Raw genomic sequence first — 27,803 nt, forward strand, 5'->3', positions numbered from 1 at the left:
TGGAGCTTCGTGATCCTTGAGGTCCCTTCCAACCCAAACCATTCTGTGACACTGTTAAAACCTAAATTCAATACAGGAACTGAAGCAGCATACCTCTCTTATCTTACAGCTGTAACAACGTGGCAGTCAGCAGAGGAATTTACCCTGCTAACCCTCAGAACAACACAGTCATCAGCTTTCAGTTTCACTTTGTGAAGCAGTTTACTTCAGCTCAGGACACAAACCCCCAGCTGCACCCAGGGACTGCCTCAGCAGGCAGGCTGCACACACAGCTTCCTGCATGGTCATCTCCCCCAAGGACTGCAGCTTAGGTGAGCCCCCACAGCAAGCCCAGCAGGGCCTGCCATCAGGGACAGACACATTCTAACCTCAGAAGCAGTACATCTTTGTTTCTGTTCCTAGCTAACTTTACATGTGGCTTTTATGCTCCATCCAAGAACACTCAAACAGTGTGAAACCAGGCTGGCACAGTATGCGAGGGGCTGGAGAACAGATCCTGGCAAAGCTTCACTGGGTCACTATAAACAGGGAATTTGTGGTCAGGGAATTCATGCCTGCTCATTAGCAGAAAGCAAAAATCTCATTACAGAACATTGATAATGCAGACAGTCAAAGTCTAAGCTCACACCAGCATTTCCTCATCCTTCTCATGGCTGAACAGCTCAATAAAGCACTGGCAAATCCAGCCACAGTTGAGCAGCACGCAGGCAGTACTTACTTGTTCCAAAAGCAGTTTTATTCTGTCCATATGAGAAGCCTGTATTAGTGGTAGAAGAGCCAAAAAGTCCCGTAGCTGTGCTTGAAGTAGCAGTGGAAGTCCCAAACAAGCCTGTAGTGGCTCCTGCTCCCACAGGATTCGAGGGCCCTTTCCTATTGGCCATGTAGTCTTCTAAACGCAGCTCCTAGTAAAGGAAAACCCATTTCTCTTTACACACAGTAAGGCTAAAGCCACAACACCAGCATGCCCACGCAGCTCCCAGCCTCCCCCAGCACAAAGCTACCAACAACAGCTGCTAACAGCTCCACGTTTTAAAACAAGAACTGCATCAACAAGACCCGAGCTTAGACACAGCACTGCAGTTATGTCTGGGCTTCAATTTTATTTCTAAGGGCATTTTCAGAGTACACCTGTTCTCAACTATCAGTTAAGCAAACTGGAACAGGAGGCCTTCATGGCTATATCCTTGAGAGCAGTGGTTTACATCAAACAACTGAGTTCTGTCGTGGCTTCTGCCATTATCTCATCAGCACAAGTGCTGCCAGCAGCATCTCACCCTCCTGATACGCAGCAGGATGGAATTTCAGCTCTTCAGAAACACATTAAAAACCAACACCAATACAACGATGTGTTGTCTCGTGCTACTTCTGTGCATGATGTAGATACTGAAAGCTGCATTTGTCAGCAAGCACATACAATATTTATCACAAAACGTCCAAAAAAACTCTGCTAAGCCCATACTAATTAATAGCTGTACCAAATTAACGTGTGAACATTATCAACTGACCTCGAGAGATTTGCTCTCATACTCCTTCATAGCAGTGATGCACTGGTGCTTAGTATTGATAGTGGTGCTAACTCCAGACTTGACCATGCTATCTGTACCAGTTGGGGGCTGCAAGAGAAGAGGTTAAGCTATCAGATGTAAAATTCAGACAGGTCTCTATTGATAAATGTAATTTTTTCTGAGCAGTTGCTGTTAAGTTCTTTATGGAGAGAGTGGTGAGGTGCTGGAACAGCTGCCCAGAGAGGCTGTGGATCCCCGTCCATCCCTGGAGGTGTTCAAGGCCAGGTTGGATGGGGCCCTGGGCAGCCTGGGCTGCTGTGAGATGTGGAGGTTGGTGGCCCTGCCTGTGGTGGGGGGTTGGAGCTTCGTGATCCTTGAGCTCCCTTCCAACCCAAACCATTCTCTCTTATCTTACAGCTGTAACAACGTGGCAGTCAGCAGAGGAATTTACCCTGCTAACCCTCAGAACAACACAGAGTCATCAGCTTTCAGTTTCACTTTGTGAAGCAGTTTGCTTCAGCTCAGGATACAAACCCCCAGCTGCACCCAGGGATTTCACTATCCCTGCTACCTTTCAGCCCTGTTTCCATCTTACTGTACTGGGAAGAAGTACACAGTGCCACTCTAACACTGCCCCCTGATCACTACAGCTGTGCTTTCATGCAGACATGCCAGGCAAAGCCCTGCTCTGTCACATCAGTCAGCAGAATTCCCAGCTCATTTCGTCCCTAAACTGAACAGCTATTGAGGAGAAAGCAGCCTTTTGGGCAGATAGCACTTACCCCATTTCCAACAGCTCTTCTTCCAGGCCATCCTCCATTTTCAACTGTCACGGAACCCTCAGGGACCCCCCTCCCCCCCCCTTAAAGGGAACTCATCCAAAAAACACACAGGGCATCACTGTTCAAGTCTCATTTTCATTCCCAATCCCACAGTGACTGAGAGGAGCATTTATTTTGACCCACATGTCAGAATAAGTTCAGCTGTGATCACCTGGAGCTCTGTGACACCTCCTGCCTGCCCAGGAAGGCCCACCCTGTACCACAGCTGTACATCTCACACCTGCACAGGGCATCACTCTGGAGTGTTTAATTAGAACAAAATGAAGGTCTGGGTTCTCTGCAGTTAATTACATTTTCACTGCAGCAGTCCAACTAAGGGTACTTCCAAGCAATTTCAAAACACTGCATATTTGTGCATTAACTACTTCCTATTTTTAAGCTCGTGGATCCAGGCAGTGCCAGAATGGAACATTTCCTCAGCAAAGAGACTGAATTAAGAGAGTGAAACAGAACTTACATTGAATTTAATGGTTGTGCCAGTCGGAGTAGCAGTAAAACTGGTTGGGCCGAACAGAGAGCCAGATGGATTCCCAAAAGGATTGGAAGTGGTGTTGGTGGTTCCAAAGAGACCTCCACTGCTGGTACTTGTGCCAAAGTCTTAAAAAACAAACAGGAACAGAAAGATCAGCACTAAAACAACCATTTATTTAAAACTTAATGCCAAATATCCAGCCAATCTGAGTTAGAAAGCAGTTTGGAAATGAAATCAACTGCAAGGGAAAAAAAAAAGAAACAGAGCAGTGTTGGAAACCTGTGGTCCGTTAACATAACGTAGATCCCCCCCATCTCATCACCCAGGAAACAGCAGAGGAACCTCAGCAGCCAGTTCCACCCTGCTGACAGCAGCACCCATAAATGGATGTGCACAAAGGCAACCAGGAAGCTTTTGCTTTCTTCAGAAGTTTCTGCTTCAGGGAATTACAGAAGTGCTAAAAGGGCATTTCAAACATTCTAGCACCAGAAGCAAAACTAACCATAACTACTCTACAACAGCAGGATAAAAAGCTAAAATCAAGTAGAGCCAAAGCTTAGTTAGGAATAGAAAGCACCAGTTGGCTACTTATGTGTGAATTAGTGTAAAACTCACAGCTAGAACCACAGCTACAGATTTTGTAGCATATCACGTTGGCATCTGCCTACTGTGGACCGTAACAACGAAACCAAACCAAACATTAACACTTCACACTAACACCTGTACCAGGCCCACACACACATCCAACTTCCCACGCTTCAGTCAAGCTAAATCAGCCATACTCAAGAGACACAAGAGTTTGACTCACTTCCAAAGCCAGCAGGCTTGTTCTGTGCGAAGGCATTGCTCTGGGATGAGAAGAGGCCTCCGCCAGTGCTGGTGGTACCAAACAGGCTGCTGGATGTCCCAGTGGATGTCCCAAACCCAAAGCCAGTGCTGGTGGAGGAGGTGGCTGGCTGATTAAAGGCGTTGGAACTGAAGAGCCCTCCTGCAGACAGAAACAAGCTCTGCAATCATTTCACTGCTTGGTTTGAAGTTTTGGTGGTAAAAGTAATTGCTTTGAGCAATTCTGCCCACAGCTGTAACACTGCAGTACCTGGCTTTGCCTGGGTGTTCCCGAAGAGGCCCCCAGTGTTGTTGTTTGCCCCGAAGGCTGATGTGCCAAACGCTCCTCCACCTGTGGTACCAAAGCCAGCATCTGGAAAATCAGCACCACAGGTTAGACAAAATCATGTTCTGAACACGAGGACTGGAAACTGAACACTGAGATTGCCTTTCTAACTTCCAAACCAAAGCCTGTGCCTGACCAGCTATACCTCAGCATCTGAGCTACACAAAGCAGCACCAGTAATGCTTTCACAGCTCTTACAGACAGAGCCTATGGTGTTGAGTCAGATACTGCTACGCCTGGCAAGGATGCTCAGCCCCACACCAGGCTGCAAGGCTTCCACCGCCTGGAAGCTGCTGTGCACCAATCTTAGTTTGGGAGCAATATAAGAGCAAAAGCTGTGTTTTCTTCCTACCAAGCAGTGCACACACACCAGTGGATGGGCTGCTTTCATGGTCAGCAATCTCACTGTGCTATTCACAACACGCATCTCCAGAGAGCACCACATCACATGCTTTTTCCTTCCCATACTCCAGTCCCAACTGAATGAACCTTCCTCCCAGCCCAGGCAAAGATGCCTTCACCAAAGCATCCAACTTCCCACTCCCTTTATAAAAGGAAGCTTCATCGACAGCAAGTGCAATCCTGCTGTGTGCTGAAACAAAGACCCCGTGAAGCAGGCTTGGGGTCCTGATTCTCTGCTAACACAGCTCTCCTCCTCATCGCTGCCGAGCAAGTGAGCTGGACAGCCCTGCTCCCATCACACACAGAACCCCCACCTCTGTGTGATTCTCAAGCAGTTCATCTGTGGAAAAAAACCACACCAAGCAATGCAAAAACCAAAAGTACAGATTTAGATGTATTACTTACTTTGTCCAAAAGTTGATGTTGTTCCAAAGCCAGTGTTACCTCCAAAAGGAGTTCCGAAGGATTTGTTAAACATTTTCAGTATGTATCAGTTTCCTTTCCTTAAACCTAGAAAGAAGAATCCAGTTGAGCTTTCAAAGCTTTAATGACATTTCTCATCTTCCTCACTGTTGATACTCAGCAAACTGAGTACTTCAGCCACGATATGCATGACAGCACGACTGAAGTCACTGCAGACAACCAGAACTCCTAAGGAGAGCAGAGCACTGACACTTCAATAGCACCACAAGCAAGCTTCCTTCCATCCCTACGATGTTCCCCACACATCCCACATGCTGAGATAACTAATCGAGGCAGCTACACCCCCAGATCTGCCCTCTCAACACATGAACATCTCTCACAAGCAGTGCTCCCACATCCGATCCACTGCACGTCTCTGCTCAGCCATCTGCACACCTGAGAGCCCACCAGAACACAGCCTTAAGAACAGACACAGGGAGTTGCACTGAACTACAAGCCCAAGACTGTCCACGGGAGCTTTTCTGTTACAACCTATACGTTCCAACTTCTGCTAACACAAAGAAATGCACTCTATGAGAACTACAGGAACAAATCTTCCTCCAGCTCTGCTCTCACTGCTTGCTGGGCTCACCGAGATGTCTTCAATCCAACATTCTGAACATTCCCATGCAGCTGCTCACAGGGTGTACGATGCACCCCTACGCCCCGTGCTGTTTTACTTAAGGGTAGGTTTAACAACAATACTTCCAACCTTGTCTCCAAATACAAGCACAATGGAAATACCCACTTTTTCATCAAGAATCAAATTGGTCACAGAATCACACGGGTTGGAAGGGACTTCATGAGATCACTGAGCCCAACCACACCTGCTGGTAAAGGAGGATCATAGAATGATAGAATGACCTGGGCTAAACAGGACCACAATGATCACTGAGTTCCAACCCCCTGCTATGTGCAGGTCACCAACCACCAGACCAGGCTGCCCAGAACCACATCCAGCCTGGCCTTGAATGCCTGCAAGGATGGGGAATCCTACAATAGACCTTTGATAGGGTAAATAACAGCAGGACAAGAGGAAATGGTTGGAGGTTGAGGGAGGGCAGATTGAGGTTGGATGTCAGGGGGAAGTTCTTTAGGGAGAGAGCGGTGAGGTGCTGGAACAGCTGCCCAGAGAGGCTGTGGATCCCCGTCCATCCCTGGAGGTGTTCAAGGCCAGCTTGGATGGGGCCCTGGGCAGCCTGGGCTGCTGTGAGATGTGGAGGTTGGTGGCCCTGCCTGTGGTGGGGGGTTGGAGCTTCGTGATCCTTGAGCTCCCTTCAACCCAAACCATGCTATGATGCTGTCAATAGGTCACACAGCAACAAAACCATGACAGGAATTACAGCCTCAGAAACCCGCAGTCCTTTTCTGCACTGAGACCAGCAGTTACTCGCCACGAAAACGCCACCCCGGCTGGCAGCACCGCCAGGTCCCAGCAGCGCAGCCCCACCGCGTTCCCCCGTCACACAACGCTACCAGCAGCCTCCACACAGCCCCGAACCGCGGTGCTGAGCCCCAACACGGGCAGCTCCCTCACGACGCTCCCGCAGCCCTCAGTCACCTCAGCGGCGCCGTTTCACGCCGCTATCCCGATCATCGCGACATCCCCCCGCACGGCCCCGCTCCCGGCCGCACCACCCGAAGGCCGCGGCGGCCCGGCTCCCGGTTTCCGAGGCCGCGCCGTAACGAGAAGGCCGCGGCGGGGCCCGAAGAGACCCCGAGCGCTCTGCGGACGCGGAGCTCACCGTCGAAGAGAGGAGAGCAGCGCGGTCCGGCCGGGTCCGGTCCGTCCCGGCCCGATCCAGCCTCGCCACTCCCGCGCCGCCGCCTCACACAGAGGAAGCTGCGTCACAACCCGCTCCGCGCGTTTCCCATCGGCCCCCGCGCCGGCCCCGCCCCCTTGAGCCCGCACCCATTGGCTGCCGCCGCTCGAGCTGCGGTGAGTGGACCCACCCACTCTCCCTGGTTCCTTTTTTCTATTAGCGAAAAGGGAGATAAGCGCCGAGCACCGATTGGTCTCGCCCGGGAGGAGGCGGGGCTAACGCTGCGGAAGAGTCCAGAACATCCCTCCCGCCTCGCCGCCCAGCATCCGGGCGCGCCGGGAGCGGGGCTTCTCCCGGCCCGCCCAATCAGAGAGCTTCTCTGCCTCCTGCGTGCGGCGCGCAGAGCGGGACGCGTTCAAGCGGTCCGCCTGGCCGGCAGGGGGCGCCCCACGCGGAGACTTCGGGCCTCTTATGGCCAGGCCCAAACCTGGGCCTGGTGGGGCCGCGCCGTGAGGGGCGCCCCCGGGTGGGGCCTGCGGCGGTGCTGCGGGTCTGAGGCGGGGGGGCCGGAGGAGGACATGGGGCCGGGGGGCGGGAACGGGGTGGGGCGAAGGGGAGGAGGGATGAGCAGGTGCGGGCAGCGGGCCCGGCGGAGCAGGAAGGGGCGTGGGCGGCCCGGGGCGGGCATGGAGGAGCGAGGAGCGGTGTGAGGTGTGCGGGAACGGGAGGAGCAACGGGGGGCAGCGGGCCGAGGGGGTGAGAGCGGGAACGTAGCGGGTGGGGGGGCGGCCCTTGGGGTCCGGGCCGTGAGGGCGGTGTGAGGGCGGGCCGTGCGCCGATGGGGGCTGCGGGGTCTCGGTTTGTTGTGAGCCCTGGCCGGCAGGAGCTGTGCCGCGGCCGTGATGTGAACCGCGGCCCTGCGGGCGGCACTGTGTGACGGCTGGCTGCCGCCTGGGTCCCGACTTTGCCTCTCCACAGCTCTGTGCTGGTTCTGCCAGCTGCGTCCAGAGCAGGGCCGTTAAGATGATCAGAGGGCTGGAGCAGCTCTGCTGTGAGGAAAGGCTGAGGGAACTGGGCTCGTTCAGCTTGGAGAAGAGAAGCTGCAGGGAGACCTCAGTGTGGCCTTCAGTGCTTGGAGGGAGCAGATAAACAGGAGGGGAACGGCTGTTTGTGAGGGTGGGTGGTGACAGGACAAGGGGAATGGTTTGAAAGTGAGGCAGGGGAGGTTTGGGTTGGATGTGAGGAGGAAGTTTTTCATGCAGAGGGTGGTGAGGCAGTGGAACAGGTTGCCCAAGGAGGCTGTGGATGCCCCATCCCTGCAAGCATCCAAGGCCAGGCTGGATGTGGCTCTGGGCAGCCTGGGCTGCTGGTTGGCGACCTGCACACAGCAGGGGGTTGGAGCTGGGTGAGCACTGTGCTCCTTTGCAAGCCAGGCCATTCTATAATTCAGGCACACTATCCTTCATGCAGAGCATCAGCAGTGGGGCTGGCTGGGCAGGGGGTCCCACTCTGTCCTCACCTCCATGGCTGCAGCTGCACCCTTAAAGCTTCCATCCCACAGTGAATGAATCCAGGCAGAGCAGCAAACCCTGAGGTGATCACATGGTTTGACATCGCTCTTTGCTGCTCTATGGCAGCAGCACCAGGCACTGAGCTGGGCCCTGCCCCGTGCCCCTCAGCAGCAGCTCTTTGGGCTGCAGCCTGAGGTCGCACTGCAGGATGTGACCCTGTGTTGCCCTTGGTCCTGCTTATAATTGGCTTCAACGAGGATTGTCTGCGACGAGGATTTGTCGTAGAGCCCAAGGTGAGGGAGGAAGCCAGCCCTCAGCATCATGGCTCTTTGTCCCTTGTCCCCAGGTGGAGGGGAGCCGGTGTGGATGGGAGAGATTTGGGCCACGCACAGCGGAGTGATGATTTGGGGTTGAAGTAAGGCGTGTGCAGTGCTGGGGACTGCAACTCTGTCCGCCACAGCCTGAGGCATGTAGGACAAACAGCAGTGCCTGAGAGCTGGAGTGCACCTGGCTGCTGCTGGGGCATTGAGCCGGGGCAAGCTGCCAGGCTCGATAACTGGCCTGACCTGACCTGAGTTGTTGAGCAATGTTTTTATCATGCAAGCTGAAGGCTGTGGTCCTGCAGCTTCCTTGAGGTGTGGTGTTGGCTGTGCTGTGCTCGCAGGGCCCTGTCTGGGGCAGCATGCTGCAGTGTCAGCACAGCAGCTCTGAGCTCGGCCGAGGAAGGATCTAGATGGCTCTACCCAGCAGAAATGCAGTCGCATGTCTCGCAGCCTCGTGGTGCAGAGCTAGAAGCATGTCCCACACAGCTGATCCTGCTTTCTGCCTCTGGTGCCTTCATCCAGCTCTCAGGCTGCTGTGAAACACCGGCTGTGCCCAGGTTTCTCTGTTTGCAGCTTATAGCTTGACGCATCCATGCTGAGATGTTGGGGACTGAAGGACAGAGAATCCCTCCCAACTTGTGCTTTTTGCTTTCAGGTCCATCAGCATGCTCCAGGTACCACTGCCCCTGGATCGGGATGGTATCCTGTTCCGGCTGCGTTTCACTACTCTGGCTGTTTGGACTGTGTTTTGCCCCTTGTTTGGTTTTCTTTTCTGCGTGATTTGGTCTCTGCTCTTCCACTTCAAGGAGACAACAGCCACCCACTGCGGGGTAAGTGACATTCACCTCTGGGTGCTGCCTGTGCAGGGATCCTCTGTTTCCTACCGCAGGCGCTGTGTCACCTTGAACAATTTGCTTTCGTGTTGCCCCTGAATGAGCAATTGAGTTTTCAATTTTTGAAAAGTAACACTGAGCAGACTGGTGTTGATTGCGATAAAGAATAAAACTGATAAGGCTAAAGATAAGTATGCTGTCTTGACAAGGGGTTACTCTTATAAATGGAGTCACTGCCTCTCACATCTGTTGGAGTTCTTTGGAGCAGCCACAGGTAAGTGCCTGGGAGCTCTGGCTGCGAGGGACCGGCTGGGTTTCTGGAACGCATTCAGTCGAGTTCCTCAGCCATGGCATAAACATCAGTAAGCAGCAAGTGTAGAGCTATGAGAGGAGGTGACCCTGGGGTTGTACAGGATCCTTGCTGCTCCTCCTGCCCAGACACAGTGGGGTGATGAAGGTGGGTGGTGGTGATGAGGTCCTGGAGCCGGAGGGATGATGGGGACTCCTGAAGGCTACAGAACAGTGGGATCCCAGTGGTGATCGATTGAGAGAAATGATATGTGCACGTTGTCCCCTCCTTGTGGGACATTGTCCCCTCCTCACAGGACAGGTGTGTTGGGCAGTGCAGCAGGGATGCTCTGAGGTGTCCCGCAGCTTGAGATGTGAAATGAGGGCTCCTCAGCTTCAGCCTGCAGAGATACCAGGATGAGAGCAGGGAGGTGGAGGCCTCTGAGGTCCTGGCTGGGTGGGAGGGCAGGGTTAGGGTTAGGGTTAGGGTTAGGGCAGGGCAGGGAGCCACTGCCTCCTGTGCCAGTGTGAGAAGCAGGGGACATCATGAAGCAGTGTGTGTGAAAAGGAGCTGTTTCCACAGCAGTCGGTCTGAGGAGCTTCAGTCTCCAGGCTGTTACTCCACATGGACACCATCAACACTGACAAGAGCAGAGCACGCTGTGTCCAGGACTACAGAGCCTATGGAGCAGCTCTGAGAGTCTCTGGGGCACCAGGTGGTCTTGGCTTTAATCAAAGGAAAGATCTCTGAAGGAACCAGTCAAATCCACTGGATCGGCACTTGATTATGATGCTGTTTTTGGCTCTTTAGATCACTGAACTCTTGTCTGCTGAGGGCTGAGAGAGTCCATCCCTCAGAGCACGGGAAGAGCATCGTCAATTACAGGACAGTAAAGAGAGCTTTCAACTGAGGTTGCTGGGCAAGGGAAGCCTCCATCCACGCCTCTCTTATTGATTCAGTGTCAGCGTCAGCAGTCGATGCCTGGAAAGGGATCAGACACTGGCAGGAGAGCTCCTGCCAGAAGAACAGCACGTAGGAATTGCAGCCCCTTTATCCAAGAAAACAGTTTCATTAGGGCCTCAGCTGAAGTGTTTCTAAAGGATTTCATGCAGCATGGGAAATAAATGGAGATCTGGGAGTTTTAGATAGTTGAACAAGAGTTTGATCTTTCGAATTTCCTCCCTGCACAGCTTGTTTACCACACCAGGTGATCTTGAAGGTCTTTTGCAGCCAAATGGTTCTGTGATTCCGTGGCACAGTTGTCCTGCATGGATTACCTTTTGCATGGCAATCACAACTGACTGGGGACATCCCTGAGCTGCAAATACTTGGAGGTCAGCTCCAAGGTTTTCCTGCTTTTGTGTTTCTGAACGTCACCTTTGCCTGCTGTTCCTGTCAGTTTTCTGTTGGTATGTAGTTCTGCTTCCCTGCTCTCTTCTCTCTCTGAACTTGGGGATAGAATCATCGAATCATTCGGGTTGGAAAAGACCTCTGAGATCATCATGTCCAACCCCAACCCATCCCCACTCTGCTCACTAAACCATGTCCCTAAATGCCACATTTACACACTTTTTGCACACCTCCAGGCACGGTGACCTCACCGCTTCCCTGGGCAGCCTGTCCCAGTGCTGGAGAACACAGGGCACGTGTGGAACGTGGGGCACACAGGGAAGGGAAGGAGTGAGGGTTGTGGATGTCAAGATGAGAAACCTGAGCAGGGTTCTCAGCTCACTGAGCCTTCTCAATAGGCTGTGGAGGTGCTGGGGGCTGGGTGGCCCTGCAGGATGCATCAGGACTGCTGCTGTGTTACAGAATCACAGGGGTTGGAAGGGACCTCTGGACCTCAGTCCAGCCCTACCCCCGAAGCAGTTCTGTGCAGTCTTTGAACAGGAGAGCACCCAGCTGGGTTTGGACGTCTCCAGGAAGATCCCCACCTCTCAGGGCAGCGGTGCTGGAGCTCTGCCCCACTCACAGCACCGATGGACCTCCCTGGGCTGCAGTCTATGCTGGTGCCCCTTGTCCTGGCACTGGGCACCACGGAACAGAGCCCAGCCCCATCCCCTGCCCTTCAGACACTGATAAGCACTGCTCAGATCACCCCAGCCTTCTCTCCTCCAGGTGCACAGCCCTGGCACTCTCAGCCTGTCCCCAGCACGAGGTTCTCCAGGCCCCCACCAGCTCTGCACCCTCCACGGGGCTCTTCCAGCAGTTCCCAGTCTGTCTGGAGCAGGGGAGCCCAGCACTGGGTGCAGTGCTGCAGCTGTGCCCTCCCCAGGGCAGATAGAGGGGAGGATCTCCTCGCTCACCCTGCTGCCCGCACTCTGCAATGTATCCCAGATCCCTTTGGCCTCCTTGGCCACAGGGCATCCAGCTCAGCCCATTGCTCAACCAGGACCTCCAGGCCCTTCTCTGCAGAGTTCCTGTCCTGCAGATCAGCCCCGCCGTGTCCGTTTCCTCTCTTTTGACATGGCGCTTTTGCCGTAACAAGCCGCTCTCCCATCTCTTCCAGGTCCCAAACTACCTGCCTTCCATCAGTGCTGCCATCGGAGGAGAGACCCCGCAGCGCTACGTCTGGCGGCTCTGCATTGGTCTGCACTCAGCTCCACGTTTCCTGGTGGCTGTTGCCTACTGGAACCACTACCAGAGCTGCCACTGCTCCCATCCTCGCTACCTGCGCCTGTGCCACCTCAACCTGCTGCTCAACCTGCTCGAGAACTTTGCCCTCCTCGTTCTGACCTATGTGTCCTCCTCAGAGAACTATGGTACGTGGCTCCCTCCAACTCTGCATCAACCCCTGCGTGGTCAGCTTGTTTGTGGATGCTGAGCTCTATAAAAGTTAGGATTTATATCATAGAATCATAGAATGGCCTGGGTTGCAAAGGAGCACAGTGCTCAGCCACTTCCAACCCCCTGCTGTGTGTAGGTCGCCAACCAGCAGCCCAGGCTGCCCAGAGCCACATCCAGCCTGGCCTTGACTGCCTGCAGGGATGGGGATATGTGAAAGCTACATCTTGATGTGCTCATAGCTCAGCTCTTACTGCAACTCACAGAATCATAGAGTGGCTTGGGTTGAAAGGGATCTCAAAGATCATCCAGTTTCAACCCCCATCTGTGGACAGGATTTACAGCCACTAAGTCATGCACCAGCTCAGGCTGCTTAGGACCCCATCCAATCCTGATCTGCAGGGATGGGATACCCACAGCTCTGGGCAGCAGTGTCAGAGCCTCACTGCTCTCTAGGTAAAGAATTTCTTCCTCACATCTGGCCTAGATCTCCCATTTTGAAGCCATTCCCATTGACCACAGCCCTCCAGCTCCGACCTTCCAGCCAACTCCTTATCCACCAAGTAGCCCACCCTCTGATCCCATATCTCCAATTTAGAGGTAGGGATGTGGTGTGGGACCACGTCGAAGGCCTTGCATACATCCAGCTAGATGGCATCCTTCGCCCTTCCCTTTACCCACCAGTGCCATCACTCCATTGCAGAAGGCCACCAGATGGATGGGGCACGACCTGCCCTTGGTGCTGGCTTTCAGATCACCTCCTCGTCCCTCCTGTGCCTTTACATGAATTCCTGGTGGCTGCATTTCTGTGCCAAGCCTGCCATCCAGCTGGAGTGCTGTGTTCCCATTCCTGTGCTGAGCACGTGCTTAATGCTGCTCATCACCACGCAGCAAAACTCAGCACTGCTCTGCTGTCAGCACAGCCCCCGCTTCTGCCTCATGGCCGTGGCACTGAGTCGACTCCAACCTACTGTCTCTAGCAGCATTTTCTGGCTTAATTTCCTGCACTGGCTATTGAGTAAATGAGAATCTTTCAGGTTACATCAAAGCACGTGAAGCAATGGGCTCAGAGGTGCCTCTGGGTCCCATCTGAGCTGAGTGTAACTGCCAGCAGTGGGACCTGGCGGTGGTGGCAGCACGGAGGTCTGGCAGTCACCAGGTGGTGCTGCTGCAAAGGGCACGGAGCTGCCTGGGACCTGGCGGTGAACGCTGGGTGCAGCCGTGGGATGCGGGGTTGCAGTCATAGAGTGCTGCAAAGGGGGCAGCAGGGCTGCATGGAGAGCGGGTTTGGAGCAGGGCTGGCAAGAGGAAGCTGGTTTGTGTCCTTGCAGGAAGGGTGAGGAGGGGCTGGAGCTGGTCCTGTAGTGAAGGCACGGCTGCAGCACAGATTGCAAACCTGCTGGCTGCCTTTGGGAGTGGGCTGTGCTCCCTGGGCCCTGCACTGATGCCGTAATGGGGGTGGGCTGCATCCAGGATGCCCATGGGTGCCCTCAGCCACCCACAGCCGCAGCTGGGCTCAGGCTCATCACCTCTGCAGGGCACTGCCACGTTCTTACCTCCCGCTGCTGCCTTCAGCTCCGCTCTGTGCTGGGGAACATTGTTCTCCTTCCCCTGAAACAGGGAAGAGAAAGAAGAGGAGGGAAGTGTGGTTCTTACGGTCAGGTGTCGTGGTTGCAAATTCAGCCTGTGGGTTCCGTTCCTGGAGAAAAGTTTGGGGAATGCTTTGTGAATAAGTGCTTCTATTTAAAAGAAAAGCATTTGGCCTAAAATTTCGTGGGCTTTGCGTGTGGCTCTGGGTGTTGTGAGCTGCCCAAGTTCCACACCACTCAACCAGTGATGGTTTCAGCCTACCCTGCAGTCAGCGTGGGTTCAGCAGGGTGCAGGACAGCCTCGGTGCTGGTGAGAAGGCTGCTGGCAGCTGTCACCTGGCAGCTGAAATGCAGGAGACCAGCAGGACGTGCTGGGCAGGCTCACTGTGCAGCCAGCCGCCGTGCCTCAGTTTCCCCATCCGTCCCAGGAGCTGCTCCCAAGTCTGCCTGTGGTTTGCAGCCGTTGGGGCTCCCAGACCAGGTGCCACACAGCAAGTAAAAGCCCTCTGTGCTGTGCTTCCAAACGCATTGTGCACACTCAGAAGTTTGCAGCCCCAGCCCTAGGGGAGACACGAGGCACGGACAGACAGCTGTCGTTAGCCCTGCATGGCTGGCATGCTGCTGAGGCTGCCAGCAGGGCTGTGCCCACCGTCCTTTGCCCCCAAAGCCTCCCCTGGTACTTCTGTCTCATTTCCGTGCCTAGATTTAACAGGAAGCCTCTTGTCTTGTTGATTCAGCAATCCATGAAAATGCCTTCATCGTCTTTATCACGTCAGCTCTGGGCCACATGCTCCTGACGTGCATCCTCTGGAGGATGACTAAGAAACACACAGTAAGTCCCGAGGTACAGACACTTTCCTTTCTTCTCTCGGTGCTGTGGTTGGGGCTGGTGGTGGAAGGGCTTCATCTGTTGCTTGCTTCTAAAATGACCAGATCTGGGTGGTGAAGGTCTTAAAGAAACGGGTGAATCTGGCTTATGGTCACCAAAATTCACACTTCTGTCCAACAAAACAAACCGTGGAGGAATGTTTTGATTTCCTGTTCTGTAGTTTTCACGTGGAGCTGATCCTCAAAATGCCATCTCCTGGGGTCTGCATTGCTGCCCTTTTCCCCTTGCTTAGGGGAGCCCCTCTGGGAGCTGAGCTGGGCTCTGTGCTGGAGAGCAGTGCTGCAAGCAGGGCTGTGGGTCTCACATGCAGGCTCTGGGGCTTCTCTGCAAGAGGCTGAAGGCTTGGGGAGCTGCTGGTCACGCTGCACATCAGGCGGAGGGGCTGGGCTCCATCACCTGCACCCAGCTATGTTGGTGCCCTGCTGGGTTTGGGATGGGATAAGCCACAAGCAACAGCACAGGGCAGCGTGTTCAAAGACAGCTTCGAAACTGTGTATGCAGGAGCTCCAAACATCTGTGGTGTCTTTTGCATGTGCAGGTTGGCCTGTGACACTGGCCTGGGGCTGGCTCAGGAGAGCTGGGTTCGTACGGAGCAGGATGGGTGCTGAGCCTGGGGCTGGGGCTGGGGCTGTGCAGAGCAGGATGGGTGTTGTGCATGGGGCTGGGGCTGTGCAGAGCAGGATGGGTGCTGTGCATGGGGCTGGGGCTGTGCAGAGCAGGATGGGTGCTGTGCATGGGGCTGGGGCTGTGCAGAGCAGGATGGGTGCTGTGCATGGGGCTGGGGCTGTGCAGAGCAGGATGGGTGTTGTGCATGGAGCTGGGGCTGTGCAGAGCAGGATGGGTGCTGTGCATGGGGCTGGGTCCATGTGGAGCAGGATGGGTGCTGTGCATGGGGCTGGGGCTGTGCAGAGCAGGATGGGTGCTGTGCATGGGGCTGGGTCCATGTGGAGCAGGATGGGTGCTGTGCATGGGGCTGGGGCTGTGCAGAGCAGGATGGGTGCTGTGCATGGGGCTGGGGCTGTGCAGAGCAGGATGGGTGTTGTGCATGGGGCTGGGTCCATGTGGAGCAGGATGGGTGCTGTGCATGGGGCTGGGTCCATGTGGAGCAGCGTGGGTGCTGTACATGGGGCTGTAGGGGTCCATATGGAGCAGAATGGGTGCTGAGCCTGGGGCTGGATTTGTACAGAGCAGGATGAGAGCTGTGCATGGGGAATGTGCACGTTCCACTCGTGGAACAGGATGAGTGCTGTGCATGGGGCCATTGGGGCAGGATGGGAGCATGGGGCACACTCAGACAGTCACACAGTGCTTCATTGCAGCTCCTGCCTCATGGCCTCTATTTATCTTCCCAGTCCAGCAATTCTCCAGCTGCTGGCCCTGCTGGGACACTGGAGGAGCAGCTCCAGCTGCTGTGGCTGCAGCTGCACTGCAGGAGAGCCTTTGGAGGTCCCATCCCAGGGCAGGGGCTCAGCTCTGCTCCCCCCCCCCAGCAGGATGGCTGATGCTCGGCCACTGGGACCTGCTGGGTGTCAGCAGGGTGCGTGGGGCTTTGGGCCATGCTGGTGCTGCCCTGGCTCACAGAAAACCACACACTGTGGGCAGGGATGTGCAGCTTGCTGAGCAGGTGGGCAGTGGGGCGCTGTGGATGTGCAGAATCAGCCCAGGGCTTCCTTTATTGAAGCTCTTCGGGCTCTTTGTGGTTTTGCCATCCATCCTTGCAGCCCAGCTCCCTCCATCATCCTTGGGATTAAACTGGGTGGGATGGTTCTGGGGATGTGGGGATGCTGCCTGGCCGTGCTGCCATGCTGGTGGCCCTGGGGGAGTGGAGCCAGCCGTATCCAAGCGTGAATAAAGGTGCAGAGGAGCCCCGCAGTGGGGAGGAGCTCACCTGCTCTGTGCTGGCACTGCTGGCCCTGTGTTTTTGCCTGGATCCAATAGAACTGGAAGCATGAAGGCTGGAGGAGCCCTCTGAGACCCCCCCAGTCCCACCCCACTGCATCCCTCAGTGCCACATCCCCATGGTTCCTCAGCACCTCCAGGGACGGTGACCCCCCCCTATTCCTTGGGCAACCTGTGCCAGTGCATTAACACTCTTTGGGGAAGAATTTTCCCCTGATGTCAGACCTGGTGCAGCCCTGGAGCTGATAACAAGGCGTATCTTCCACCCCAGAGCTGGGTGTCCCCATGCAGTGGCAGCAGATGGAGCCACGGCAGAGCACCCAGCGGGTCCCTGCGGCAGAGGCTGGATGCGTGTGCTGTGATTGCCCCGGCATCCTTCCCACGTGCCCTCCCACACAGCGCTCGGCTCTGCTCCGGGCAGCACTGCAGGGGGATTTCCCACTGCTGCTGTGTGCTGTGTCCTCCCCGACCCGCTGCTGAGCAGGGGAAGTTGCACAGAGCTGCTGAGCATCTCACGGGGTTATTTTCGGGGAAGGTCTCCGGTGTGGGAAGCTGAGGCTGAGAACAGCCACTGTGCTGCGTGGCTGTTGTGCATCACCACGAGAGCTCCTGCCACGACTGGGAAACTTCACTCCTTCCAGTTCTCCAGAAGGGCTGGGAGTTATTGGGGAACACCTGAAGGATGGGGTTGTGGTGTCAGCAGCGGTCCTTTCTGCAGCACCTGCGTGGGCTGCTGGGGGTCGCCGTCCCTGGGGGTGTTCAGAGCCGTGGCACTGAGGGCTGTGGGCAGTGGGGTGGGCTCAGGGGTCTCGGAGGGCTTTTCCAGCCTTCGTGGCTGTGATCCTATGAGGGGAAGGTCCCGTTTGGGGAACTTGCGACGATGTCAAGCAGCTGGACGGCAGGGAAACCAGCTGATGCTGTCTTTTTGGGTTTCAGCAGAGCTTTCAGTGCTGTTTCTCACAGCGTGCTTCAGGACACAAGGCACAGCACAGCCATCGTGCCGTGGGTTGGACCCGAGGGAGCAGCGTGGGGCCAGGAGGGTCAGCTGGGGTTGGGGCGGTGGGCACAGCCCTGAGCTCGGGGGGTGCGGGACAGCACTCTGCCATAGGGCCAGGCTCTGGGGGTGCTGTGCGGGGCCAGGGTTGGCCTCGGTGACCCCCACGGGTCTGGGCCAGCTCGGGTATCCCAGGGTCCCGTGATAATCGTGGCAATCTGATCACCTGTGCTGTCTGCCTCTGGGCTGCCTCTTCGCTGCGGCCCTGCAGGAGGGCACTGCTGTGGGAGGACATCCAGTCCCAGGCTGTGCTTTCAGCAGAGCGTATGTGTGACAGGAATCGGTCTTGCAAAAGCCTGACATTCACCGGGCCGGTGTTGCAACAGCCCTGCTGCGAGGGCAGGAAGGTGCTGGGGAACTTGCTCGCAATGGGGAAGTGCAGATGGTTTCCACTTGCAAGGTGGCAAATGGGGAGAGAAAGGAAAACGAAGCCCTGCGGATGTGGGGGGAAGGGAAAGCGGGTTTGGGGCAGGAGGGGAGGGGGAAACGGTGGTGAGAGGGCAGAGGGAACGGAGTTGGAGAGCCCCGGCCGTGTGCTGAGCGCTGTGCGTGGGGCACGGCGTGGCACGGAGCCCTCCCAGCCCACGGCAGGCCGGCAGCAGCACGGGCACAGCACAGCAGGGCTGGTGCTTTCACTTCTCATTTGCAAACATCGCCGTGCAGCTGCTGTCACTGCAGGCCGGGCTGCGCTGCTCACCCCGTAGCTGTGGGGCAGGAGCTGTGGGGCTGCAGCCCCCGGGAAGCTGCTCCTGCTCCTTCCTGGGGGCTCGAGCCCTTTGCTGTCAGGGTGACGTGGCTGAGCTCAGCTCAATTTGCACAGGTAGCAGCAGTGCAAGCGCACGAGCGCCGAGCCTGGCTGTGGGGTGGGTGCACCAGCAGTGTGTGCTGGGGTCCCCCCCCCCCCATTGCTCTGCAGATACTGCAGCACTCACCGCAGGGAGGCCAGCAGAGCGAGGTGAGCAACACGTAGCTCCGAAAAGCCCGAGGCAGAGCAGCGGGGCTGCCGTGCTAACGCCACCCGGCTGAGCTGTGGTGTGGCCCCACTGCAGCTGTGTGGGGACTTTGAGCCCACACGGGGGTCCCACGGCACCGCGGAGGAGGGTTGGGGTTTGGCACAGCCCCACGCAGCGCCGTGCAGCTGCAGCTCTGCTTCCTCCCCCCTCTAAAGCTTCTGCTACTGACTCAGCTCCATGTGCGGGGGAAACGTGCTGCAGCACAAAGCCAGCACGCTGCGTGGCCAAATATAACGTGCTGCGGTCGGCCGGGTCGGACCCACATCCAAACACAGCGCTGTGGGGTGGTGTGAGAGCAGAGGGACGGGGCCCGGAGCCCCACTGCAGCCCCGGGGCTGCGTTCCCTGCAGCAAAACCTGGGCGAACCTTTGGGCTGAGCCCACCCTGAGGATGGGTGGTAGATGCAAACGGCTCACGAGGTGCTGCAGCCCCATGCACTGCAAGCAGCAGCCTCCTGCAAGGCTGCCCAGCTGGAGGGGGTGAGCCAACGCCATGCAGTGCTGTGATGCAGTGCAGCTGGGAGCTGGGCAGTGCTGTGCATGCAGTGCAGCGTGGTGACGGATTGCGCGGTGCAGTAGGGCCACGTGGTGCCACGCAGAGTGATGCAGTGCAGCACGGTGCTGCATGGTGTGGTGCAGTGCATCGTGGCAGCAGAGTGGGGCTGTGGTGCTGCAGGGGAGCAGTGAGGCAGGAGCAGTGCTGGCAGCCCGTGGGGTGTGGATGTGTGGGGCTGAGCTCCTCCAGCCCCACGTGCCCCACGAAACCGTGGGGCCACCCTTCCTCTCTGGGTTTTCCTCTGCACCACAGCCTGTGTGTGAGTGTGTGTGTGTGTGTGTGTATGTGCCCGTGGGGTCATGGAAAGTGTGATGGGGCCATTTACATTTTCCTAATTCTCAGCAGTCCCTGAAAATGGAGAGGTTTGCCTCACGTGAACCGACAGACAGAGGGGGAAGTTCCCCTCCCACTCAGACACAGGAATCACAGCCGGGTTGGGTTCCTGGGTGCCATCCCCCCATCCCTGCTGTGCTCCTGTGCTGTGGGCTCCCCACACCCACCCAGGCTGGGGGCTCTGGACCCCGTTGCTGTGGGGCTGGGGTCGGGGGGCGCAGCCCACATTGGGACGGGCTGAGTGCTGAGCCGTGCCCTCATTATTCTCTCCTAGGAGCGCAAATCCTACAAGTGGAAACAGCTGCTCTTCTTCATCACCTTCATCACCTTCTCCATTGCCGTCTGTGTCTATTTCCACCACAACTGGTACTGCAGACCTGGAGGTACGGGCACAGCTGGGTGTGGGGCAACCGTGGGGTCCCAGCGCTGCCCTCTGACCCACCGTGCTTCCTCCCAACAGTGTACACCATCTTCGCTTTCCTGGAGTACGTGGTGGTCTTCTCCAACATGGCCTTCCACATGACAGCCTTCTGGGACTTCAGCAACAAGGAGCTGGTGGTGAGCTCGATGCTGGAGGACAAGCACTTCTAAGTGGGTGCTCCCATGGGTGCTGCCCCGTGGTGTGGGCCGGGGGCTGCAGTTGTCCCCATGCTGGGAACAGGAATGGGGTCCGCTCCTTCTCCTGCCTGCACTCCGGTACTCATCAGAGCTCTCTGTGCTGCTCTGTGCCCCCATGCCCCGGGCTGAGCTCTGCAGGTGGGACCTCACAGCCGTGGCACCGTCGCAGCGTGGGACACGAGGGCTGACAGTCGCTGCCTCTTTGCAGTGGGTTGGGCAGAGCAGTTGCTGCTTGTGGTGTTGGGCCCGTTCCCCGCGTGCTGCTTTCACCCCCAGGATGATGGGATTTATTGGGGACCCTTCATCCAAATCCCCGAAAAGAATTTGTGGTCCAAAGGTGGTCAGCCTTGGTTTCTCTGCCCCGCAGCCCTGGGACTGTGGGCGCTTTGCTGCAGGGCTGGGTGCAGTGCTGGGCTGGGGGTCCCGTGTCCCCATCCGTGCGTACCCCCAGCTCCCACCCACGTGGGGCACACAGCCCCTCCCTGCAGCGCCTTCTCCTGGCTTTGGAGGATGAAATAAAGAACTGAGGATTTTTGGGAGCTCTCTGCAGTCTCTGTGCCCTTCGCTGCCCTTCTCCTCCCCCCCCACTGTGGGGTCTCTGCTCCCCCCCGGGCTGCAGCACCTGGAGCTGTCGGTGCGCCCACCGTTGGGGTCCCATGGGGTCCCGGCAGTGCTGGGGGCACACGGTGACCATGGATGGGCGGCACCCATTCCCTGCAGGACCCCGAGGCAATGTGGGGTCGGGGCTGGGTGCAGGAGGCGGATCCGGCTTTGGGGTGGATGGGAGCTGATGGCTGCGCTCCCCACCTGGCCCCAGGGAGCCAACGCAGCTGCAGATGCCGCTGGGGTGGCCGTTGGACATCGGGGCTCCCCCGGTGCTGCCCACACCCCCTGACCTCATACCGCGGGGAAGAGGAAGCCGTGAGCTCATCTCAGGGCTGGGCTCCGTCCTCGCCTTGTCCAACCTCCCCCCCTCCACCCGTCCCCGCCGGCTGCCGGAGCGGCGCGTCACGGCCGTGCGCCCTTGGCATGGCGACGGGATGGGGACGGGATGGGGACGGGATGGGGACGGGATGGGGACGGGATGGGGACGGGGCAGCGCTGCCTCGTGGCACCACCGCCCACACCACCCCCTGGACCCCCCCGCAAACGGCTGCGGGGAACAAAAGCCGTTTGTGTGGGGCTGCGTCCGGCTGTGGGGCCGCACAAGGGGCTCCTGTGCACGGCTGACCCCGACCCACGGGGGGCTGCAGCGCCCGGATCCCCCGTACCCCCATGTCCTGGGGCTGTGATGGGGCTGCAATGGGGGCATCCTTGGGGCTGCCGGGAGGGGCAGAGCTGTGGTGAAAGGGAGACCCTCCTCCTGCAGACCCCAGCAGTCATCCCTGCAGCGTCCCCATCCCCACGGCGTCCCTCCATGATCCCCATGCTCTGCCATATCCCCGTGCTCATCTCCTCCACTGTCCCCATCCCTGCAATGCCCCCCTTCCCCCACCCCCCTGTGTCCCCACTTGGTGCTGCCCCAGCGTCACCCAGGGGTGCAGTGCCAGGTGGGTTCCCACCCCCCCATCCCAGGGACCCCAGGGCACAGAGATGGCACTCATGTCCCAGCAGCAGCTCCGGGGATGGGGGCAGACAGCAGAGCACAGGAGGCACAGGGCTGGAGGGAGGGGGTCTTTATTGAAAGCAGCTCAGGGGGAGCTGGGTGGGGGGAGCCTGGTGCCACGGAGGTCCTGTGGAACAAACCACTCTGCAGCACTTTGAGGGGTGACAGCGGAGGGTGGGGTGGTGGTGGGTCCCCAAGGGGCTGGGGGTCCCCACAGGGCATGGGGCACAGAGGTGGTAGCAGTGGGTCCCCAAGGGGCTGGGGGAGCTCAGGCAGGAGCCGGGGGATTCGGCCCCATGGGGCAACCCTGTCTCAGGAAGTGTTGCTCTGTGTCAGAGCTGGAGAGGTGTCACCCAAAAAGTGAACACTGACAGCCAAAGTGGGGTGGGAGGGAATGGGGTGGGATGGGGATGGGGGTGGGGATGGGATGGGGATGGGATGGGGATGGGGTGGGGTGGGGATGGGATGGGGATGGGATGGGGATGGGGTGGGGTGGGATGGGATGGGATGGGATGGGATGGGATGGGATGGGATGGGATGGGATGGGATGGGATGGGGGTGGGGATGGGATGGGATAGGGATGGGATGGGATGGGATGGGATGGAGATGGGGGAGGATGGGGATGTGGATCAGCATAGGTATGGGCATAGGGATAGGGATGGGGATGGGATGGGATGGAATAGGATGGGATGGGGATGGGAATGGGGTGGTGATGAAGGGAACAAGAGGGAGCCCAGCTGGCCCCAGGCCAGCAGGCAGGTAGTGCAGTTGGGCTCTGTAGCACTGAAGCTCACAGCTTGGGGCTGGCCAGGTTTGGCCACGCTGCACTCCATGGGAGGCAGAGAGCTCAGGGATGCTCAGAGCTGGGGAGGCTCAAAGCCGGAGATGCTCAGTGCCAGCAGTGCTCAGAGCCAGGTGTGTTCAGAGCTGGAGATGGACAGAGCCGGGGGTGCTCAGAGCTGGGGATGTGCGGAGTCGGAGATGCTCAGCATCGGGGACGCTCAGAGCTGCTGCGCGGTGATGTTGGGAGCTCAGTGCCAGAGGTGCTCAGAGCTGGGGGTGCTCGGCACCAGGGATGTTTGGACGGAGATGCTCAGAGCTGGGGGTGCTCAGCAGAGGATGCTCAAAGCTGGGGGTGCTCGGAGCCGGGGATTCTCAGAACCAGGTGTGTCGGGGCTGGGGCCGCTCGGAGCCGGAGGTGTGAGTGGGGCTGGGGGTGCGTGGGGCCGGGCAGGGCGGTGTGGGGCTGAGCACAGCCTGCAGGGGGATCCCGGAGCGGAGCAGCGGGGTGCAGCTGCGGCCCCGCATTGACCTGGTGGTGTCCATGGGCACGGCAGCCCCACGCCGCCCTACAGCAGCACGCAGGGCCGCTTGGCTTTGGCCGGCGCGGGGTTGAGCACGGCGCGCACCGCCTCGGTGAACACCTCCTTAATGCCCTCCTGCTGCAGCGCGGAGCACTCCAAATATTTGACAGCACGGATCTGCCTGCACAAACTGAGACCCTGCTGGGTGCTGATGGGCGCCTGGTTCTGCTCCTTGAGCCGGCGCATGGTGTCGGGGTTTGTGCGCAGGTCCTTCTTGGTGCCCACCAGCAACACGGGCACGCTGGGGCAGTGGTGGCACACCTCGGGGTACCACTTGTGCTTGACGTTCTCGTAGGAGGGAGGGCTGGCGATGGAGAAGCAGATGATGAAGACGTTGGTCTGGGGGTAGGAGAGCGTCCGCAGGCGGTCGTATTCCTCCTGCCCGGCCGTGTCCCACAGGTTGAGGTTTATAGTCCGCCCGTCCACCGTGTTCTGAGCGCTGTAGTTGTCGAAGACGGTGGGGATGTATTCCTTGGGGAAGGCGTTGGTGGTGTAGCAGATGAGCAGGCACGTCTTCCCCACCGCGCCGTCGCCCACCACCACGCATTTGATGCTCTGCATCGCTGCGCTGTCTGCTTCAGCGGCCTATGGGGGGGATGAGGTCAGGGGAGGGCATGGGGGGCAAAGTGCCACCGCCTGCAGCCCCGGTGATCGGGTGGGGAGTGGTGTGGGATCATAGGATCATAGAATCATAGCATGGCCTGGGTCGCAAAGGAGCACAGTGCTCAGCCACTTCCAACCCCCTGCTGTGTGCAGGTCACCAACCAGCAGCCCAGGCTGCCCAGAGCCACATCCAGCCTGGCCTTGGATGCCTGCAGGGATGGGGCATCCACAGCCTCCTTGGGCAACCTGGGAGCTTGGAGTTGTGCTGGGGGTCGTTGGGGAGGCACTGGGCTCAGAGCTTTGGGGATGTGGCTCTGAGGGACGTGGGTAGTGGGGGTGGGGATCACAGCATCACAGAATGGTTTGGGTTGGAGGGAGCTCAAGGATCACGAAGCTCCAACCCCCCACCACAGGCAGGGCCACCAACCTCCACATCTCACAGCAGCCCAGGCTGCCCAGGGCCCCATCCAACCTGGCCTTGAACACCTCCAGGGATGGACGGGGATCCACAGCCTCTCTGGGCAGCTGTTCAGCACCTCACCACTCTCACAGCAAACAACTTCCCCCTGACAGCCAACTGAAATCTGCCCTCCTTCAACTTCCAACCATTTCCCTCGTCCTGCTGCTATCTCCCCTTTCCAAGAGTTGGATCTCAGAAGCTTTTCCTCTCCATGGTTCCACGATCCTATGCAGCACAGGTGGCCCTGGGCAGCGTGCACAGGGACTGGGGCAGCCACAGGACGGAGCTGCAGTGCCCCACGCTGTGCTGTGCTGTGCCATAGCACTGCTCTGTGCCCACTCTGCTGATGGACTGGCGGGGCTGATGCGGTCAGCTGAGCCAGGCATAGTGCAGCTGTGGGGTGGGTGGGGGTCCCCAGAGGGACCGTGGGGTGCGTGGGGCCCTCTTACATGGGGAAGTCACTCTTCCTCTTCCTGGGCTTCCTGCCCTTGGGGGTGGTGCTGTGCCCCAACCCACTGTGCCCCACGGTGCCGAGCCCTGTGTAGGGCTGAGGGTGCCACGGGAAGAGGAGCGCGGGGCTGGGATGGGGCCGGAGAGCAGCAGTGGGGCTGGGGAGCAGCACTGTGTGGGAGTGGAGGGGCAGCTCAGGGCAGGGGGTGACCACAGGGCTCTGCCACAACCCCGCCGTGTCCCGTGGCCGTCATGGAAATGTGCCGTCCCCGTCTCTGTCCCCATCCCAGGAAAGGCAGTGGCTGAGTCAGGGCTGTGGGGAAGTGAAGTGGAAACGCTCGTGGCCATGAGCACATCATTGCCACAGGGAGGGGTGGCACTGAGGAAGCACCCACTGGGAGGATCCCCACGTGAGACCCCCGGGGTGGGCGCAGGGCACGGAGTGAGCACAGCACGTGGGCCCGTTGGGTTTGTCCTCCCCGTGGCTGCACCTTGGAGGGGTACAGGGAGGGGTGCAGGGACACCCACGGGTGGCACTGGCTGCAGACACGGCACTGACCAAAGGGGTCTCAGTGCAGACAGAGGCGATGGCACTGCTGTGTCCAGCCTGGTCTGGTGCTGAATGTGGAGGCTGGTGGCCCTGCGTGTGGCGGGGGGTTGGAGTTTCATGATCCTTGAGCTCCCTTCCAACCCAAACCATTCAGTGATTCTGTGATTCCGTGTCCCAGCGGGGAGGGATGGAGCCACGAGGGATCCCACATCAAAGGGGCTGCATCGGTGCCCACCGTGCCACGGTCCCCGCAAACAGCGCCGGGACACCGCATGGGCTCCACGCGCTGCTGCACGCCTGGCACACCCAGCGCCAGCCCTGTCCTATCTGCGTCCCATCTCCGTCCTCATTCCCGTCCCCATCCCTGTGTCCCCGTGTCCCCATCCGCGCACAGTGCCGCTCTGTTCTCCCACGAGGGTTCCGGCCGCCCCCGCTGCCCCCCCGGCCCCCTCCGCTCGTTAACCCCTTCTGCCCCCGCTGGGATCAGGGCCACGAGGAGCCCCACGGAGCATCCCGGGGTAACGCAGGGCAGGGACGGCAGCGCCCCACCGCCCCCCGGCCCCCGCCCCGCTCCGGCCCCGGCCACCCCCAGCGCAGGCGATGGGATGGGGGCTTCGGAAAGAACCTCCGTACGGGACCCCGAGGCAAAGCTCTGCCCCGCAGCCCGGCCTCAGCCCCGCGGGACCGCCCCTCCCCGGCCCCGCAAGAGGAGGGGAAGCGAAGGAGGAAGAGGAAGAGGAAGAGCCGCGGTCCCGCCGCGCTGCAGTGGGTGCGGGCGCGGGGCGCGGGGTGATTCATACCCCACCGCATCACCGGGGCGGGGGAGACGGCGCAGCTGTGGGGCCGAGCAGAAGAAAGGGGAAGCAAAACCTCCCCCGGCCGCTCACCCGGGGCACCCCCCCCCCCAACCTGGGGCTTTCCGTGGGACCGCGGGCTGCTCTGCTGGCACCGGCACGGCGATCGTTACTGCGGCACCGCGCACCCCACAGAGCGCATCCGACCCTGCGCGTCCCGCACCGCGCCCCGTGCGCCACGCAGCTGCCCCACTTTTCCCGCGGTCCCCTCCAGCTCAGAGCTGGGGACACCAAACCGGACGCGGGGATCCAACGCACGACCTCGGGTGGCACCGACGAGAAGCGCTGCGGGGGTCCCGCAGGCGGTGCGCACCGGGCGGGGCTCCGTCCCCGCTGTCCCCGGGCCGGGGGAACCCATCGCTGCGCACCCACCGGCCGCGCTGAGCCGGGCGATTTGGGTTTCCCTGCCGTGGGGCTGCGGGTCCGACCGGACCCTGTGCATCACCTGGGCAGCTCCGGGGCATTTGCACTAACAGCCCCACTGGCACACAGCTCCATCGGGACGCTCAGCCCCACGTTGGCACACTCAGCCCCAAACATGCACCGGGGGCACTTTGGAGACGCAGGGTAGGGAACAGTGGTGGGTCGTGATCTGCCCTTCTCAGATCACAGGGATGGAGATGGGGATGGAGGCAATGGGGTCTGGGAATGGGGATGGAGATCCAGGTGGAGGTAGGGGAGGAGGAGGTGGTGGTGGAGGTGTGGAGATGGGGATGGGATGAGATGGGGATGGTGGAGACGGAGGTGGAGACGGAGGTATGGAGATGGGGATGGGAGTGGAGATGATGGAGGTGGAGATGATGGAAATGGGGATGAGTGTGGAGATGGGGATGGGATGAGGTGGGGATGGGGATGATAGAGGTGGACGGATGGGGATGGAGATGGGGGCAGCCCTTCAGGACACACGGGGGTCTTCCAGCAGGCAGCAGGATCTCACATAGCCCACATAGTGCACCAACCCTCCCTATGTGAGGAAGAGGATGGAAGACCTCCAACGGAGCAGGATGGGGCTCCAGGACAGCAGCAGCGCCCTCAGCCTCAGCTCCCCCAGTCTGAACTATGGGTACAACTGAGTGCGGACCCCCCATTGCCCGGCATCCCGGACCCACACGGGGGGCACCGGGGACGGCTTCTGCCGTGGGACAGACGGACGCCCTTCTCCTGGCTCTGCTGCCCGCTCCCTCCATCAGACCCCGCCCTCACAGCCCACCCCGCGCCCCCCGCGCTCACCCCGGCCCATGGTGGGGTGCACAGTGGGGGGGTCCTCCGCTCCGCTCCGCGCCGCTCCGCGCCGTTCGGTCCCTCCCGACCCCGACCGTTCCTCCCGCCGAGCCCGGCCCGCCCCCGCCGCTTCCTTCCTGCCTCGGCCCGGAGTGGGGGGGTGTTTTAGGGCGGGGGGGGGCGTGGGGAAGTGGAGGTTTGGGGAGGGGAGGGGGAGCGTGGGAACGCGGGGGGGAATTTCCTCCGTTGGGGCTACGGTCGTGCCCTCGAGGCGTCGCCCCCCAAACCCCACTGAGCCCCCACCCCAGACAGCCAGAGGAGGGATGGGCGTCCCCAGGCCACGGTTGGGGCAGGAGCCCCACAGTGGTGCCCTATGGGGGCTGCTCCC

At 59.0% G+C, this 27,803-nt stretch overlaps 3 protein-coding genes across 23 annotated transcripts in view; 1 reads left to right on the plus strand and 2 right to left on the minus strand.

Annotated features, from left to right (window-relative positions):
• Positions 1 to 6,757, minus strand: part of NUP98 (nucleoporin 98 and 96 precursor) — a 39,135-nt gene extending 32,378 nt beyond the window's left edge. For all 3 annotated transcript variants that reach the window (XM_085216670.1, XM_085216669.1, XM_085216668.1), the window contains exons 1-7: positions 6,600 to 6,757; positions 4,798 to 4,902; positions 3,916 to 4,017; positions 3,628 to 3,807; positions 2,805 to 2,944; positions 1,506 to 1,613; positions 719 to 902 (exon numbers count right to left, since the gene is read on the minus strand). In XM_085216670.1, the coding sequence (XP_085072796.1) occupies positions 719 to 902; positions 1,506 to 1,613; positions 2,805 to 2,944; positions 3,628 to 3,807; positions 3,916 to 4,017; positions 4,798 to 4,870 (787 nt within the window). In that variant the 5' untranslated portion in view covers positions 4,871 to 4,902; positions 6,600 to 6,757. The remainder of the gene's footprint in view (positions 1 to 718; positions 903 to 1,505; positions 1,614 to 2,804; positions 2,945 to 3,627; positions 3,808 to 3,915; positions 4,018 to 4,797; positions 4,903 to 6,599) is intronic.
• Positions 6,758 to 7,029: 272 nt separating this feature from the next.
• On the plus strand, positions 7,030 to 20,846 carry PGAP2 (post-GPI attachment to proteins 2). Of its 19 annotated transcripts, none has more exons than XM_085216683.1 (9): positions 7,103 to 7,143; positions 8,088 to 8,211; positions 8,475 to 8,543; positions 9,107 to 9,281; positions 12,083 to 12,335; positions 14,684 to 14,790; positions 19,964 to 20,072; positions 20,150 to 20,247; positions 20,446 to 20,846. In XM_085216683.1, exons 4-9 carry the CDS (start codon positions 9,117 to 9,119, stop codon positions 20,824 to 20,826), a joined length of 1,113 nt encoding a protein of 370 aa, XP_085072809.1. In that variant the 5' UTR covers positions 7,103 to 7,143; positions 8,088 to 8,211; positions 8,475 to 8,543; positions 9,107 to 9,116; the 3' UTR covers positions 20,827 to 20,846. The 19 variants fall into 19 exon arrangements, with proteins under 19 accessions (XP_085072812.1, XP_085072811.1, XP_085072809.1 ...); XM_085216678.1 differs by lacking the exon at positions 7,103 to 7,143 and adding an exon at positions 7,391 to 7,793; XM_085216685.1 differs by lacking the exon at positions 8,475 to 8,543 and having other exon boundaries at positions 7,102 to 7,143.
• Positions 20,847 to 21,968: 1,122 nt separating this feature from the next.
• Positions 21,969 to 27,579, minus strand: RHOG (ras homolog family member G). The gene is made up of 2 exons (XM_085216710.1): positions 27,425 to 27,579; positions 21,969 to 23,862 (listed from the first exon to the last, which is right to left on the minus strand). The coding sequence occupies exon 2, from the start codon at positions 23,836 to 23,838 to the stop codon at positions 23,263 to 23,265; it is 576 nt and encodes a 191-aa protein (XP_085072836.1). The 5' UTR covers positions 23,839 to 23,862; positions 27,425 to 27,579; the 3' UTR covers positions 21,969 to 23,262.
• Positions 27,580 to 27,803: the final 224 nt, after the last annotated feature.

Source organism: Meleagris gallopavo, chromosome 1, assembly GCF_905368555.1.
Source record: "Meleagris gallopavo chromosome 1, MGAL_WU_HG_1.1, whole genome shotgun sequence".
In the NCBI taxonomy this organism is placed as follows: Eukaryota; Metazoa; Chordata; class Aves; order Galliformes; family Phasianidae; genus Meleagris; species Meleagris gallopavo.